We start from the raw sequence: 16,634 nt of genomic DNA, 5'->3' as shown, positions 1-16,634 counted from the left end.
TGAGGTAAAGTTTGAGTGGAAGTAAGATTGAAACAGGAACTTCTGCTTGCCGAGAGATGGAATTTAGTTAGAGTGTTAGAATGACAAAGTCACAATTTTTAACTAGGTCACTTTGGCAGTAGTGGGGAAGGATTTAAAAGGAGCAAAATTGGGATAGAGGACATCAGTTTAGGCAAGAGTTAAGCATCAGAAATGTAGTGGCAGTGGGTTTGGAGAGGACAGAGTGAACTTAAGAACTATTTAGAAGTGAAGATGAAGGGACAAGGAGTAGTCATCGATTACTTAAACGTCTAGCTTTGATGTCTGGGAAAATAGACATGCAAACAATGAGAGGATGATAATCACTTAGTGAAACTTTTTGTGATTGCACTAAGCAAGAATAATTATATAGGTTTCTTAAGACAGTGTTGTATATCAAACTAAATATTAGATAATGTTGATCTTTATGTCTACATAATCTTATTTTTAAAAACCAACCGATAGAAGAATATTAAATATAGGAAACTAGAAGTAGAAGTATTTAACAAAGCTAGGATTGTGCAGGTTAGTTATTTTGGTTTACAGATTCTTCACTTATGTTTTAGAAACATGTTTGGCCTTTTGCATACTTAATCCTTTGCTGATAAAGTCAGATTGTGGTAAATTTTAAATTGTCTTGGTTTGGAGTTCATCAAATCATTTGAAACTTCTAATTATATTTGTAATGAAAATTATTAAATTTACATTAAAAATATCGAGAAAAATTACCTTGTGTGTTCTGAAGTTAAAAAAGAAAATTAGCTTGAGGCAGGTTTAGTTTAGTTTCCTTCACCAAACAATTGTACTGTTTGAATTCAGATTTTTCTCATTACTACTCTTAGAGTAAAGTGACTTGGAAAAAAAGAAAGAAACCAGCCTGGGCAACATAGGGAGACCCTGTCTCTACAAATAATTTAAAAAATTAGCAGAGTGTGGCGGTGCGTACCTGTGGTTACAGCTAGTTTGGAGGCTGAGGTGGGAAGATCACTTGAGCTAGGGTGTTTGAGATTAGAGTAAGCTATGAGCATGCCACTGCACTCTAGCCTGGGTGACGAATGAGACCTTGTCTCCAAAAAAAAAAAAAAAAAGGATTTGTGAGTATGTGAGTGGTTAGGCACAGGAAAGGTTTGTGTTACCTTAGTAGAACAAAATGAAGTTAGAGGATGTTGATAACTTGATGAAGTGATCCACATTGTAGAGATCCTGCTGAGGAGTGAAAAATAAATAAGAGAAGAGTAAGCCAGGATATAACTATTGTTTGGTCTTATGTTCTGATTTTTTTTGTTGTTGAAACGCTAGCTTTTTTTTTTTTTTTTTTTTTTTTTGAGACGGAGTCTCGCTCTGTCGCCCGGGCTGGAGTGCAGTGGCCGGTTCTCAGCTCACTGCAAGCTCCACCTCCCAGGTTTACGCCATTCTCCTGCCTCAGCCTCCAAGTAGCTGGGACTATAGGCGCCGGCCACCTCGCCTGGCTAGGTTTTTTTTTTTGTATTTTTTAGTAGAGACGGGGTTTCACGGTGTTAGCCAGGATGGTCTCGATCTCCTGACCTCGTGATCCGCCCGTCTTGGCCTCCCAAAGTGCTGGGATTACAAGCTTGAGCCACCACGCCCGGCCATCACTAGCTTATTTTAAGTAAAACTTAAACTTTATTTTTTCTCCTTCCTTTAGAACGTATAATGAAGAAAACAGAAGAGTCCGAATCACAAGTGGAGCCTGAAATTAAGAGGAAAGCACAACAGAAACGACACTGTAGTACCTATCAGCCTACTTCTCCTCTATCTCCTGCTTCAAAAAAATGTTTAACCCATTTGGAGGTAAGTAGAGAAATTATTCTTTATTGCTAATCAGATTGTGTTTTTATTAATATTAGTTTCAGTACTTATTAAATTCTAGGTGATCTTTTATCATAGGACCAGAAGAGACCTGGAAAAGTTATTTAGGCAAACTTTTCTGCCTTCAGTAGACCATTTTTATGCTTGTCCAAAATACACAATTTATTTTTCTATAAAGAGTTTATCAGCACTTCCCTGCAACATACTTCAAATGATTGCTGTCTGCCAGAAATTTTTTCAAATAATTTTAAGAAGTTGAAAAGTTAAAAAGTAGAAAGAAAATCTATATATTTATCTTCCAGATTCCTTGTTTTTCACATTTGCTTTATTGTCCTCGCTCTCTATGCCTTTTTCCCTCCCTCCTCCTGCCTACCCATAAACATGTATATATGTATTTTTTTGTACTGTTTGAATTGAAGTTACAAGCATGATGCCCATTTACCATTTAATACTTAAGTATGTGTGTTTTTGATTTTTTTTATAGTTAGAGTACATCTGTCAAAATCTCAAAATTAACATTGATCTGAAATTACCATCTAATCCACAAATCCCATTCAGATTTCACCTAAATAATGTCCTTTATGGGTATAGAATTCAATTCAGGGTCATGTGCTGCATTGAGTTGCCACGAATCTTTAGTTTTTTTGATAGAAATAATTTCGTAGTCTCATCTTTCATAATCTTGGTATTTGTTGAGTAGTACAGGACACTTTGTGCCTCAAATTGGGTTTGTCTGATGTTTGTAAATTATGTATTTTGTTTTCAAGAATGCTTCAGAAATGATTCTGTAATCTTACTGCGTTATATCAGGAGACATATGATGTTGATTTTCACATTAATGATATTTTACCTTAGTTAAGATGTTCTAGATTTCTTCACTGCAATGTCAGTTAATAGGTTATTTTGACTAATTTACTAATAAGATTTCTAACATGAGCTAGAAGTATTTCTTATCCCACATTTATATGTATTCATTTATATCAGCATGTACATATGAATAGTTATTTTACTCAAAAGGGTTATAGTCTGTAACTTCCATGATGTTTCATGACTTACCTTGATGCTTCAATTGTCCCAAATTCCATGTGAGTCCCTTCAAGCTGGCCTCTGTTTTTTTTGACATGTCCCTATCATTCTTTTGAAGACATTTATGACATTGACTTCTCTACTTTTTAGTATAACAAGATGGTCTTAACTTATCTTGTATTTCTTTTTTTTTTCCCTCAAGATGGAGTCTTGCTCTGTCACCCAGGCTAGAGTCTGGGTGGCGCGATCTCGGCTCCCTGTAGCCTCCACCTCCTGGTTCAAGCAGTTCTTCTGACTCAGCCTCCTGAGTATCTGGGACTACAGGTGCATGCCACCATACTTGGCTTATTTTTGTATTTTTAGTAGAGATGGGGTTTCACCATGTTGGCCAAACTGGTCTTGAACTCCTGACCTCAGGTGATCCACCCACCTCAGCCTCCCAAAGTGCTGGGATTACAGGCTGAGCCACTGTGCCCGGCCATTATCTGTCTCAGCCCTAGAGTCATTCATTTCTCCGAGGAGCCATGCATAGAAGGAAAAGGAAATATCTTCTCCTTAAAGTGAAGGGAACATATTTGGGCACTAGTTATGTTCATTCATGTGGGCATTATTGTTTCTCGGCCTTCTCAGTGGACAAAGCTAAGAAATACATGTGTGTGTATTAATATTTAATCCATATTAGAATCCATGAGTTCACACAATAACTCTAATTCCAGTCCAACACTACTGACTTTAATTTTTCCCACGTTGCATGTTTGTAACTCTCCTCTCCAGAAGTGATTAACTTGACTCCCATCATCCCCAGTGTATTTACCTGTTAGCTTAGTTTTTCTTTATGTGGTAATGTCTTGCCATGCCAACCTAAGTTTGGCTCAGGCCATACTGATATCACCTACTGATTAGTCTAGATAAAGGAGGAGGAAAGCTCCTGCCTAGATACAACATCTTTCGTCCAGTGGACATGCCCACTGAAAACCTCAGTTTGTTTGTTTTTAAAGTTCAGGGGTACACATACAGGATGTGCAGGTTTGTTACATAGGTAAACATGTGCTGTGGTGGTTGCTGCACAGATCATCCCATCACCTAGGTATTAAACACAACAATAATTACTTTTTAATAAAAGTCTTCCTTCTTTTACTGTATTCCTATGCCAGTTGTTCTAATTTTCTTCTTAGTGGAGATAAAGAATTGTAGCCAGCCTCTATGTAATCTTTAATTCCTAGACAAGGTTAGTGGTTTTTCTTTCCATTTATAGTCTCTGAAATTCTACACTATGTACCACTTGTAAGAAAACAAGATCTGTGGGCCAGGTGCGGTGGCTCACGACTGTAATCCCAGCACTTTGGGAGGCCGAGACAGGTGGATCACCTGAGGTCAGGAGTTTGAAACCAATCTGGCCAATATGGTGAAATCCTGTCTCTACTAAAAATACAAAAATTAGCTGAGCATGGTGGTGGGCACCTGTAGTCCCAGCTACTTGGGAGGCTGAGGCGGGAGAATCTGTTGAACCCTGGAGACAGAGGTTGCAGTGAGCCGAGATCGTGCCATTACACTCCAGCCTGGACAACAAGAGCAAATCTCCTTCAGTCAATCAATCAATCAATAAGAAAACGAGGTCTGTGAATTTAATGGGATTAACATCTTTAGGATATTTAATAAAAATGACATAGTCTCAAAGACAGACTTATTACGTGCAGTTGGTTATTTATAGGTTGTCTTGCAGATACTATGTGATATGTAGTTTGCAATTATTTAATTTTGTAAAAAGCCTTCCACTTCTGACCAAAGCAGGGAATGAGATTTTAATCAGTTTTTCTTTTTCTTGAATTTTTTTTGTTTGGAGAGATTGGATGTTGCTATGTTGCCCAGGCCGGTCTCGAACTCTTGGCCCTAAACAGTCCTACTGCCTCAGCCTCCCAATATGCTGGGATTACAGACCTGAGCCATGATGTCCAGGCTTAGTCAGTTTTTGTTTTCCAAAAGAAATTACACTTAACATAAAATTTTTATGAAAATGTATTACTTTACAGTATTCTCTACTAAAACTGAGCAGTATTGAGATTCTAGTTTTTAGAGAATTAGGTTGATAAAATGTTAATCTCTAGTTTTTATCATGAAAGTTTTTTTTATATCTTACTCAGTGTAGTGTATCTGCATTTTGTTCCTAATTCTCACAGAGTTCCAAGATACATGTTTCTTAGCTGATGGAAGGTGTATGGTAATAGCTCAGAACATACTTCCTTTCATATTTTAGTCTTGGGGATTTTAATAGTAGGAATGTGTTTTTTCTGTTTTAGTATCAATTTTATGAGAGGAAATAGCACTTTTCCATGGAGTTCTTTTCATTTAGATGTGCCCTCTTTACCTTTATTATAGACACTAATGTAATGGAGCCAGTCAGTACTCAGCTTGATCGTATCCTCAGATCCTTGGTGACAGAGTTAATTTATATATAGCTGACTGCTAGACTGGATAGTCTTGAAAATTTCTTCCAGCATTTTGATATTAAATCCCAACTAACATGACTTATTTAGGATCTCATGGTAGCCATGATGGTAATGATGGGGAAGAGAGGGACTTAATTTTGAGACTTTGAGGGTATTCCTTAATGATGCAATAAAATGCCAAAATCTTTTATTTCTTTTGTTCTTTTGGAACTTAAAGTTTCTGAACACCGTGAATGTTGTCCAAAATGTGGAAAAGAAAAAGAAAATCAGACCAAATGCCAAAGTTATGGTGTTCTTTTTTCTAAGGATTTGCAAAGAAATTGCAGACAAGCTATTACTTTGAATGAGTCTGCTGGACCATTATTAAGAACGTCAATTCATCAGAATTCTGGAGGACAGAAGTCACAAAACACAGGATTAACAACCAAGAAGTTTTATGGCAACAGTATGGAAAAGATTCCAATTGATATTATTGTGAATTGTGATGAGAGTAAACACACTTATTTACAGACTAATGGAAAAGTCATTTTACCTGGGGCAAAAATACCCAAAATCACAAACTTGAAAGAAAGGAAAACAAGTTTGTCAGACCTAAATGATCCAAGTAAGTATTTTACTCCCTTTAATATTGCTTATATCAATCCAATATTTTTCAGATATATTTTTACAACCAGTCTCTCTAACCCCATATGTATTTTTAATGTAAATGTGAGCTTAAAACTAATCTTGTTCTCATCCTGTCCATCTTAAATAGTTAAAAAAAAAAAAAACACACACACTCAGAACTTGACCCTAGTCTTAGATGAATTGCTAGTTAAAACCAGCATTCTGACTTTGGCCAGGTTAATTTAATCTTTCTGATCTGTAAATGGGTATATCTCCTGCTGATAGTGATTTTTTTTCTGGGGTGGGGGGCAGCTAAAATAACATAAAATACGCGTAGCCCAATAAAATATTTGACATACAATATCCTTACCACATTTGTTCCTAAATCTGCATCATGTCTTTTTACTCTTGTGTGTATGCATATGGCATGCAGTCCTTGTTTACAATAAATAGCAAAAGATTAGAATTTATTGGGGACTGGTTGACTAGAGTACACAGTGATAAAGGAGTGAAAGATCTGATAAACTGTGTAATTTCCAAGATCCTTAATTAAGTGAGTAATGCAAGCTACTGATAAGAGTGTATACTGTGGAGAATGAGCATAATTTCTTTTAAAAAATAGAAACTGGACATAGTGGTGTCCCAGCCACTCAGGAGACTGAGATGAGAGAATTGCTTGAGTCCAGGAGTTGAAGCGTAGCCAGGGCAATATAGCAAGACCCTGTTGCTTAAAAAAAATTAATAATTGTAAATAGAACACTAGACTTTCCTTTTAATATATACTTGTGCCATTTTTCATTAAAAATACAGTTCATGGGCCTTTTAAAAAAATCTGTATACATGTATACACATACATCTGTATGTATATATACATCTATCTATGTCAAGTACTACACTAAGCATTTTACATACCATTTGTTCCTTGCAACAATTCTATGAAATAGATACCCTTATTGTCCTTAATTCTACGGAGAAGAGAAATTGAGCTAAATAACCAGTAAGTGGCAAAACCCCACCTCCCAAATGCTATGTATGTAAATCTGTTTAGATTGTCTAATCTGGCCTGTTAGGTTTTCTGCTAATGAAAGACCAGTGTTGAAAGAGAAACCATGCTCAGTATTTGTTCCTGAGACCGGACAGTAAAATTAAAAAGACAGGTAGAGAAATAGTGAGATGATGCTTCTCTGGGACATGTACATTACTCAGTAAAAATTAAGCATTTATGTTTGAAATACTAATAAAGAAAAATTCCTCCTTCAAGTTCACGCATTCTTCAACGTATGACTTTTGAATGCTTTTTCTGTGTCAGGCTATTTCAGGCCTGAGGATATAGCAGTGAACAAGACAATGTCCCTGCTGTGTTATAGTTTATGTGTAGCAGGGGGAAACAGATAAGCAAGTGAACATATGCAACAAAGAACAACAGAAAATTTAAATCAGTTAATTTGACTGTGAGTGTGCTTACTTTATTGGGTTATCAAAGTGATATTTAAACTAAAACTTGGTGGCCAGAATGCATAATATTGAGGGAAGTAGAATTCAGACAGGAGCAAGCTTGTGGTGTTTGAGGGACAGAAATACTGACTAGTGTGCCTGGAGGATAAAGAGACAAAAAACAGAATATTACGAGAAAATTGGACAAATAGGCAGGGGCCAGATTATGTAAATTTATAAACCATAGCAAGGAGTTTGTATTTGACTCAAATACAAAATGAGTGGCTTTGCGGAATTAAGATACAGAGATAGATTTGCTAAGATTCAGTAATGAGTACAAGGTATAAGAGCAAATTATCATCGCAGTGTCTTTTCTTGCTCACATCCATTTATCATCAGCAAGACTTATTGAACATTAGGTACTGGTCCAGATTTTTCCAAGGACTAGTTAAGATTTTAGTAACTTCCTGTGTGAGATAAAATTTCTTGGCTACGACTGGGCGCGGTGGCTGAAGCCTATAATCCCAACACTTTGGGAGGGTGAGGCAGGTGGATCACCTGAGGTCGCAAGTTCGAGACCAGCCTCGCCAACGTGGTGAAACCCCATCTCTACTAAAAATACAAAAATTAGCTGGGTGTGGTGGTGCACACCTGTAATCCCAGCTACTCGGGAGGCTGAGGCAGGAGAATCACTTGAACCCAGAAGGCAGAGGTTGCAGTGAGCCAAGATCGCATCACTATACTCCAGCCTGGGTGACAGAATGAGATTCCGTCTCAAAAAAAAAAAAAAACTTAACTACATGAAGTTTCACATATATTTACAATACATGCTATTTTGCGAACAAGTTGTATGCAAATTATTTTTTGCACCTTAAATTTTTTGGGACTCTGAAATGGACCTACGATTCTTCGTGTAACTTGCTGATACTGCTGTTTGGGTGAGTGGTGATGAACTGTAAAATCAAATCTTATATTCGTATAATTTTTTTAAAAGATGCCAAGTCTTAATGCTTTCTTCAGATTTAACTTTTTATCAGATAGAGTGGATTGTATCTTCATTCATTTTTATTAATCTTAGATCTGGAGGAGGTCCAAAGCAAATTGAATATATTTTCCACTTTGGTAATTTATTTGACTTTTTAATGGACAGAAATGAAATATAAAATTATAACTAGTTTTAATATAAATTATAAATTATTAAAATACTTTTAGTCATTTTGTCCAGTGATGATGATGATGACAGCGACAGAACTAACAGAAGAGAGAGCATATCTCCTCAGCCTGCTGATTCAGCATGTTCTTCCCCTGCACCATCCACTGGAAAAGTAGAAGCAGCACTAAATGAAAATACCTGCAGAGTAGAGCGTGAACTACGAAGCATTCCAGAAGACTCAGAGTTAAATATAGTTACATTGCCAAGAAAAGCAAGAATGAAAGACCAGGTACTTTTCACATCTGGTGACATTTGTTCAGATTAATGCCTCCATTTTGGGGTGTAAACTTTTTTTAGAAGGCAGTTTGGTAGCGCCAGGAGAAAACAATGGATTATTCATTAAGTGGGGCTTAAATACCACGTGGGAGATTATTTGGAAGAACATTAAGCCATATACAAAAATAAGTTTCAGTTGAACTTAAGGCTTAAAGTATAAAAAATTCAACAAGAAAACACAGTATCAACCTTACAATAAAATGTCAGTATGTACAAAGATTTCTTCTAAAATCTAGCAGAGGAGAGAAGTCATTTTAACAGGGATATATTTTACTGTAATAGTATGTTTCATTATGTTATGTTTTATATTTTACTATAAAAGTTTCAAAACGTTCACATGGAGAAAGGTAATATGGATGATGTCAATAAACAATGCATCTAGAACAACTATTTGTAATGCAGGTGACATAGTATTTTAATGTCTATAATAGACTAAGAACTCCTAAAATTTACAGGATAAAAATTGAACAAAGGATAAGAATGGACAAAAATAGAAAATTCATGTAGTAAACTACCACATGAAAAGTGCAAATTAAGGAAAATGAAATACAACTGTATTCAATGGACTTTAAAAATTGTTACAAAATCTGTTAATATTGTGCTGTTTTCAAGAATCCAAGGGAAAGGATACTTTCCCAGTTTGCTGATGGAAAAGAAAGTTACTATGGTCTTTTGGGAAAGAAATGTGAAAATGACCATTAAAAAATTTTTAATGTGTACTATTTGACCAAATAATTAATTCCTTAGACTCCATCTTCCCCAGTACATAAGACTTTATATGCAGACATGATTATTGGCAAACAAAATCATTGCCTGTTAATATGGATATGGCTGAAGAAGTTATGGTATATCCATATGATGCAGCCATTGAAAATAAAAATTAGAACTTATATCAGTGACTTTTAGCATGTCTGCATGGTGCTGTTAAGTGAGAATACCAAATTAATGAAATATGTGTATATTACTTTAGTAAGAACATTTTTATAAAATAATAAACTTGTATGTTAAATTGTTTGTGTTTATACATGTCAGTATGTTTATAGGAGTACAGATAAAAATATGGGAACATACATACTTGGTTGTTAAGATGGGAACCTTAAAAAATGAGAAACAACAAAAGTAATCATAAGGATAATAGAAAAATATATGGATTTATTTACTTACTTACTTATTTAAAGGGGGGATCTTGCTCTGTCACCCAGGCTGGGATTACAGGTGCAAGCCACTGTACCCGGCTGGATTAATATTTTTATATAATCTTACAGAATGCCTTTCCAACATGGTAGCACAAGCAAAAATAGTAAATGAAAAGATGAATATATCTGATTAAATGAAAAGTAGAACAGTGTAGAAAACACTCTAAACACAATTTGATAGATGAATGCAAATGGAAAAATAGTAAACTATGTGACAAAGTGTAAAGTAGTCCTTTGTATATTTTTAATTTTTTAAAAATCAAGAAATAGAGGCAAACCATAGGGAAATAAGGAAAGGAAATGAATAGAATTAAAAAAAAATAGTAATCAAAGTAGTGAAAATGAAATTTTTTATTTACTTTATTTTTATTTTTATTTTTTTTTTTATTTTTTTTTTTTGAGACAGAGTCTCGCTCTGTCGCCCAGGCTGGAGTGCAGTGGCGGGATCTCAGCTCACTGCAAGCTCCGCCTCCCGGGTTTATGCCATTCTCCTGCCTCAGCCTCCGAGTAGCTGGGACTACAGGCGCCCGCCACCTCGCCCGGCTAGTTTTTTGTATTTTTTAGTAGAGACGGGATTTCACCGCCAGGATGGTCTCGATCTCCTGACCTCGTGATCCGCCCATCTCGGCCTCCCAAAGTGCTGGGATTACAGGCTTGAGCCACCGCGCCCGGCCTTGAAAATGAAATTAAAATACCTTTTGTGAACTTCAGATTGCTGAAAATTTTAAAAGTATGATATTGTCTCATCTTGATCAGTGTTTGGAGAAGTGGAATGTTGAGTGTATAAGTTGGTTTAACTGTTGAGGACAGTTTGGCAGTAATTCTAAATGTGTACCACAATTGACTGGACTGCAAAAATGCTCTTTGAAGAATAGTTTGCTATGGCAAGAGATTGGAAAGAACGTAGATGTCCAGCATATGAGTTCAGTTAAATTAATGATGAATTTCCATGTAATGGAATGTTTAGATGAGCAGTTTTCAGACTGACACACTGAATCGTAAGGGTACCTCACTGTGTACTGTCTTCGATGATGCTCCATGGAGGGTGTGGAACATTCAAATTCTAGACTAAATCCTTTACTGTAGATTCAACTGGAGCAGCTCTTACCTGTTTTATTAGTGAGCTAAATAACCTCTCATTTGAAGATGTAACTCTACAGCTAAAAACAAAACAAAACACTTTTAAACCTTTCTAACAGGTTTCTTTAATAATAAGGGAAAATAGACCGGATGCGGTGATGCACACCTGTAATCCCAGCACTTTGGGAGGCCAAGGTGGACAGATTCCCTGAGGTCAGGAGTTCAAGACCAGTCTGGCCAACATGGTGAAACCCTGTCTCTACTAAAAGTACAAAAACATTAGCCAGGCGTGTGCCTATAATCCCAGCTACGTGGGAGGCTGAGGCAGGAGAGTTGCTTGAACCCCCTAGGGAGGTGGAGGTTGCAGTGAGCCGAGATCATGTCACTGCACTCTAGCCTGTGCAACAGAGACTCCATCTTAAAAAATAATAACAGTAATGGAGAATATTAATGATAAATCTGTTAATAAGCCTGAAAAAGCAGTTCACAAAATAATATATGTATGATTTTATATCATATATATGATCATATTTTGTTTAAAATACATATTTTTTCCTGTGACATATCATAGAAATACCTTTAGAAGGATAATGGGGAATGGTGGACATTCTTTTCCCTTATTTTCTGTCAAGGTATTGTTTTATTCTTGTGATGATAATAAAGATACTAATATAATTAAATTAAAATTATATACCTATATAAAGTGTTTATGATTAATTTCTATTTGGAAGTGACTGGAATCATAATTTAACAGATGAAATAGTTTAAAATATGTAAACATATAAGGAAGGGTTATTTCATAATGCAGATAACCATTCCCCTAAATTGCTTGCTTTCTAAATAATTGCTGATTTAATTCAAGTATCATTGCCACTATAACTAGCAGCATTTTACTGTGCATGAAGCACTCTGCTAAACTGCTTTTTATGCATTAACTCAGTTGAGTAGATACTCTTACTCTGTATATTTTAAAGTTTAGGGAACCAAAACTTGCGTAAGTTATTAAGTTTTACAAGATCAGTTTTTGTTGTTGTTGTTGTTGTTTTTGAGAAGGAGTTTCGATCTTGTCGCCCAGACTGGAGTGCAGTGGCGTGTTCTTGGCTCATTGCAACCTCCACCTCCCAGTTAAGCAATTCTCCTGCCTCAGCCTCCGGAGTAGCCAGGATTACAGTCACCTGCCACCACACCCAGCTAATTTTTTGTATTTTTAGTAGAGACAGGTTTCACTGTGTTGGGCAGGGTAGTATCGAACTCCTGACCTCAGGTGATCCGCCCATCTCGGCCTCCCAAAGTGCTGGGAGTACAGGCGTGAGCCACCGTGCCCAGCCAAGATCAGATCTTTAAAAGGTGGTGTTGGCCGGGCGCGGTGGCTACGTCTGTATTCCCAGCACTTTGGGAGGCTGAGGTGGGCAGATGACAAGGTCAGGAGATCGAGACCATCCTGGCTGACACGGGGAAACCCCGTCTCTACTAAAAATATAAAAAAAAGTTAGCCGGGTGTGGTGGCGGGCGCCAGTATCCAAGCTATTCGGGAGGCTGAGGCAGGAGAATGGCGTGAACCCGGGAGGCAGAGCTTGCATTGAGTGGAGATCACGCCACTGCACTCCAGCCTGGGTGACAAAGCAAGACTCCATCTCAAAAATGAATGAATGAATGAATGAATGAATGAGGTGTGGCTGTTTGAATCCAGGCAGTCTGATTCCCAGAGTACTATTCCTGACTGCCATGCTATTACTCAGATTTATATAACAACTAAAGTATAGCTAAATAAGATACCCATGAATGTTAATTTTATCTAACACTGTTGAAGGGAAATCCATTTTGTGTTGTGATATGTACGTTTCTTTATTGGGTCTTTGCATATGGTTATACTTAGCTTGCAGCTTTGTTTTAGTGAATTATTAAGTGAAAATTTTCTTTTCCTTTTTAGTTTGGCAATTCTATTATCAACACACCTCTAAAACGTCGTAAAGTGTTTTCTCCAGAAACTTCAGGTGATCCTTTAGCTTTAAGCTGCCAAAGTTCCTTTGACAGTGTCATTTTAAACTGTCGAAGTATACGAGTAGGAACACTCTTCCGGCTGTTAATAGAGCCTGTAATTGTAAGTACATTCTTAAGCTCTTTACTATACCAATTATAACATTAAAAATTCCATTGCTAAAGCTAATATATAGTATTTTAAATTTGTAAATTAAAATATTTAATAGAATATCAAAATTAGTTCAAGATTTCATGTTGCTTTAAGAGTATATAAATAGTAGCTCCTCACCATTAAAATGAGTTAGAAAACCTTCCAATATGTTATTGTTTATTATCATGCCAGCTTAGTGCATGAAACTTTCAATGAGTTAGAAAACCTTCCAATATGTTACTGATTTAGTATCATGCCAGCTAAGTGCATGAAAAGAATATATTAAAGAACTGTAGTGAGTGAATGAAGATTCCAGAAGCTTTGGGATCTGCTGGGAAATGTATTACAGCATCAAGACTCCTAGAAATAGATTATTGTACTATAATGGCTGCCCAAAAGGCATTGTGCATTGTACTAGTTCATTGTCCACAATGCCCAAAGGACTTTGTGTACTTTATCTTACTCATCATACCTGTGTATTTACTATTCTGCCACCAATCCAAGTTTTTATTTTCTGTTTGAAATTTTAATATAATCTCCTTAACTAGTCTTCTTAGTCAGTCATCATTTTTCTCTCTAATGTATTCTAAACATTGTTGCTAGATTAATTGTACAGCACTGTATGCATTCTGTAAGCCTTTATTTTATAATGTCTTAACTTGGTGTCCCTATGTGTTTCCAACTCTTCTTTCAAACTAATATTGTCCTTTTTACATAATTGTCCTAACATTGTCCTTTTTACATAAAGCACTTATCTTTAAGAGAACTTATTGCCGGGCATGGTGTCTCACGCCTGTAATCTCAGCACTTTGGGAGGCCAAGGCGGCTGGATCACGAGGTCAGGAGTTTGAGACCAGCCTGGCTAATATGCTGAAACCCCATCCCTACTAAAAATACAAAAATTAGCCTTGTGTAGTGGCATGTGCCTGTAGTCCCAGCTGCTCGGGAGGCTGAGGCAGGAGAATCGCTTGAACCTGGGAGGCGGAGGTTGCAGTGAGCCAAGATCGCATCACTATACTCCAGCCTGGGTGACAGAATGAGATTCCGTCTCAAAAAAAAAAAAAAACTTAACTACATGAAGTTTCACATATATTTACAATACATGCTATTTTGCGAACAAGTTGTATGCAAATTATTTTTTGCACCTTAAATTTTTTGGGACTCTGAAATGGACCTACGATTCTTCGTGTAACTTGCTGATACTGCTGTTTGGGTGAGTGGTGATGAACTGTAAAATCAAATCTTATATTCGTATAATTTTTTTAAAAGATGCCAAGTCTTAATGCTTTCTTCAGATTTAACTTTTTATCAGATAGAGTGGATTGTATCTTCATTCATTTTTATTAATCTTAGATCTGGAGGAGGTCCAAAGCAAATTGAATATATTTTCCACTTTGGTAATTTATTTGACTTTTTAATGGACAGAAATGAAATATAAAATTATAACTAGTTTTAATATAAATTATAAATTATTAAAATACTTTTAGTCATTTTGTCCAGTGATGATGATGATGACAGCGACAGAACTAACAGAAGAGAGAGCATATCTCCTCAGCCTGCTGATTCAGCATGTTCTTCCCCTGCACCATCCACTGGAAAAGTAGAAGCAGCACTAAATGAAAATACCTGCAGAGTAGAGCGTGAACTACGAAGCATTCCAGAAGACTCAGAGTTAAATATAGTTACATTGCCAAGAAAAGCAAGAATGAAAGACCAGGTACTTTTCACATCTGGTGACATTTGTTCAGATTAATGCCTCCATTTTGGGGTGTAAACTTTTTTTAGAAGGCAGTTTGGTAGCGCCAGGAGAAAACAATGGATTATTCATTAAGTGGGGCTTAAATACCACGTGGGAGATTATTTGGAAGAACATTAAGCCATATACAAAAATAAGTTTCAGTTGAACTTAAGGCTTAAAGTATAAAAAATTCAACAAGAAAACACAGTATCAACCTTACAATAAAATGTCAGTATGTACAAAGATTTCTTCTAAAATCTAGCAGAGGAGAGAAGTCATTTTAACAGGGATATATTTTACTGTAATAGTATGTTTCATTATGTTATGTTTTATATTTTACTATAAAAGTTTCAAAACGTTCACATGGAGAAAGGTAATATGGATGATGTCAATAAACAATGCATCTAGAACAACTATTTGTAATGCAGGTGACATAGTATTTTAATGTCTATAATAGACTAAGAACTCCTAAAATTTACAGGATAAAAATTGAACAAAGGATAAGAATGGACAAAAATAGAAAATTCATGTAGTAAACTACCACATGAAAAGTGCAAATTAAGGAAAATGAAATACAACTGTATTCAATGGACTTTAAAAATTGTTACAAAATCTGTTAATATTGTGCTGTTTTCAAGAATCCAAGGGAAAGGATACTTTCCCAGTTTGCTGATGGAAAAGAAAGTTACTATGGTCTTTTGGGAAAGAAATGTGAAAATGACCATTAAAAAATTTTTAATGTGTACTATTTGACCAAATAATTAATTCCTTAGACTCCATCTTCCCCAGTACATAAGACTTTATATGCAGACATGATTATTGGCAAACAAAATCATTGCCTGTTAATATGGATATGGCTGAAGAAGTTATGGTATATCCATATGATGCAGCCATTGAAAATAAAAATTAGAACTTATATCAGTGACTTTTAGCATGTCTGCATGGTGCTGTTAAGTGAGAATACCAAATTAATGAAATATGTGTATATTACTTTAGTAAGAACATTTTTATAAAATAATAAACTTGTATGTTAAATTGTTTGTGTTTATACATGTCAGTATGTTTATAGGAGTACAGATAAAAATATGGGAACATACATACTTGGTTGTTAAGATGGGAACCTTAAAAAATGAGAAACAACAAAAGTAATCATAAGGATAATAGAAAAATATATGGATTTATTTACTTACTTACTTATTTAAAGGGGGGATCTTGCTCTGTCACCCAGGCTGGGATTACAGGTGCAAGCCACTGTACCCGGCTGGATTAATATTTTTATATAATCTTACAGAATGCCTTTCCAACATGGTAGCACAAGCAAAAATAGTAAATGAAAAGATGAATATATCTGATTAAATGAAAAGTAGAACAGTGTAGAAAACACTCTAAACACAATTTGATAGATGAATGCAAATGGAAAAATAGTAAACTATGTGACAAAGTGTAAAGTAGTCCTTTGTATATTTTTAATTTTTTAAAAATCAAGAAATAGAGGCAAACCATAGGGAAATAAGGAAAGGAAATGAATAGAATTAAAAAAAAATAGTAATCAAAGTAGTGAAAATGAAATTTTTTATTTACTTTATTTTTATTTTTATTTTTTTTTTTATTTTTTTTTTTTGAGACAGAGTCTCGCTCT

At 35.6% G+C, this 16,634-nt stretch overlaps 1 protein-coding gene across 3 annotated transcripts in view; it reads left to right on the top strand.

The window, feature by feature from the left end:
• SENP6 (SUMO1/sentrin specific peptidase 6) overlaps positions 1 to 16,634 on the top strand; it is a 121,105-nt gene that overhangs the window by 58,538 nt on the left and 45,933 nt on the right. For all 3 annotated transcript variants that reach the window (XM_011942935.1, XM_011942934.1, XM_011942936.1), the window contains 4 exons: positions 1,685 to 1,830; positions 5,628 to 5,925; positions 8,574 to 8,803; positions 13,057 to 13,227. In XM_011942935.1, the coding sequence (XP_011798325.1) occupies positions 1,685 to 1,830; positions 5,628 to 5,925; positions 8,574 to 8,803; positions 13,057 to 13,227 (845 nt within the window). The remainder of the gene's footprint in view (positions 1 to 1,684; positions 1,831 to 5,627; positions 5,926 to 8,573; positions 8,804 to 13,056; positions 13,228 to 16,634) is intronic.

This window comes from Colobus angolensis, unplaced genomic scaffold, assembly GCF_000951035.1.
Source record: "Colobus angolensis palliatus isolate OR3802 unplaced genomic scaffold, Cang.pa_1.0 Scaffold213, whole genome shotgun sequence".
Taxonomy (NCBI): domain Eukaryota; kingdom Metazoa; phylum Chordata; class Mammalia; order Primates; family Cercopithecidae; genus Colobus; species Colobus angolensis.
This window is presented reverse-complemented; position numbering and strand designations above follow the sequence as displayed.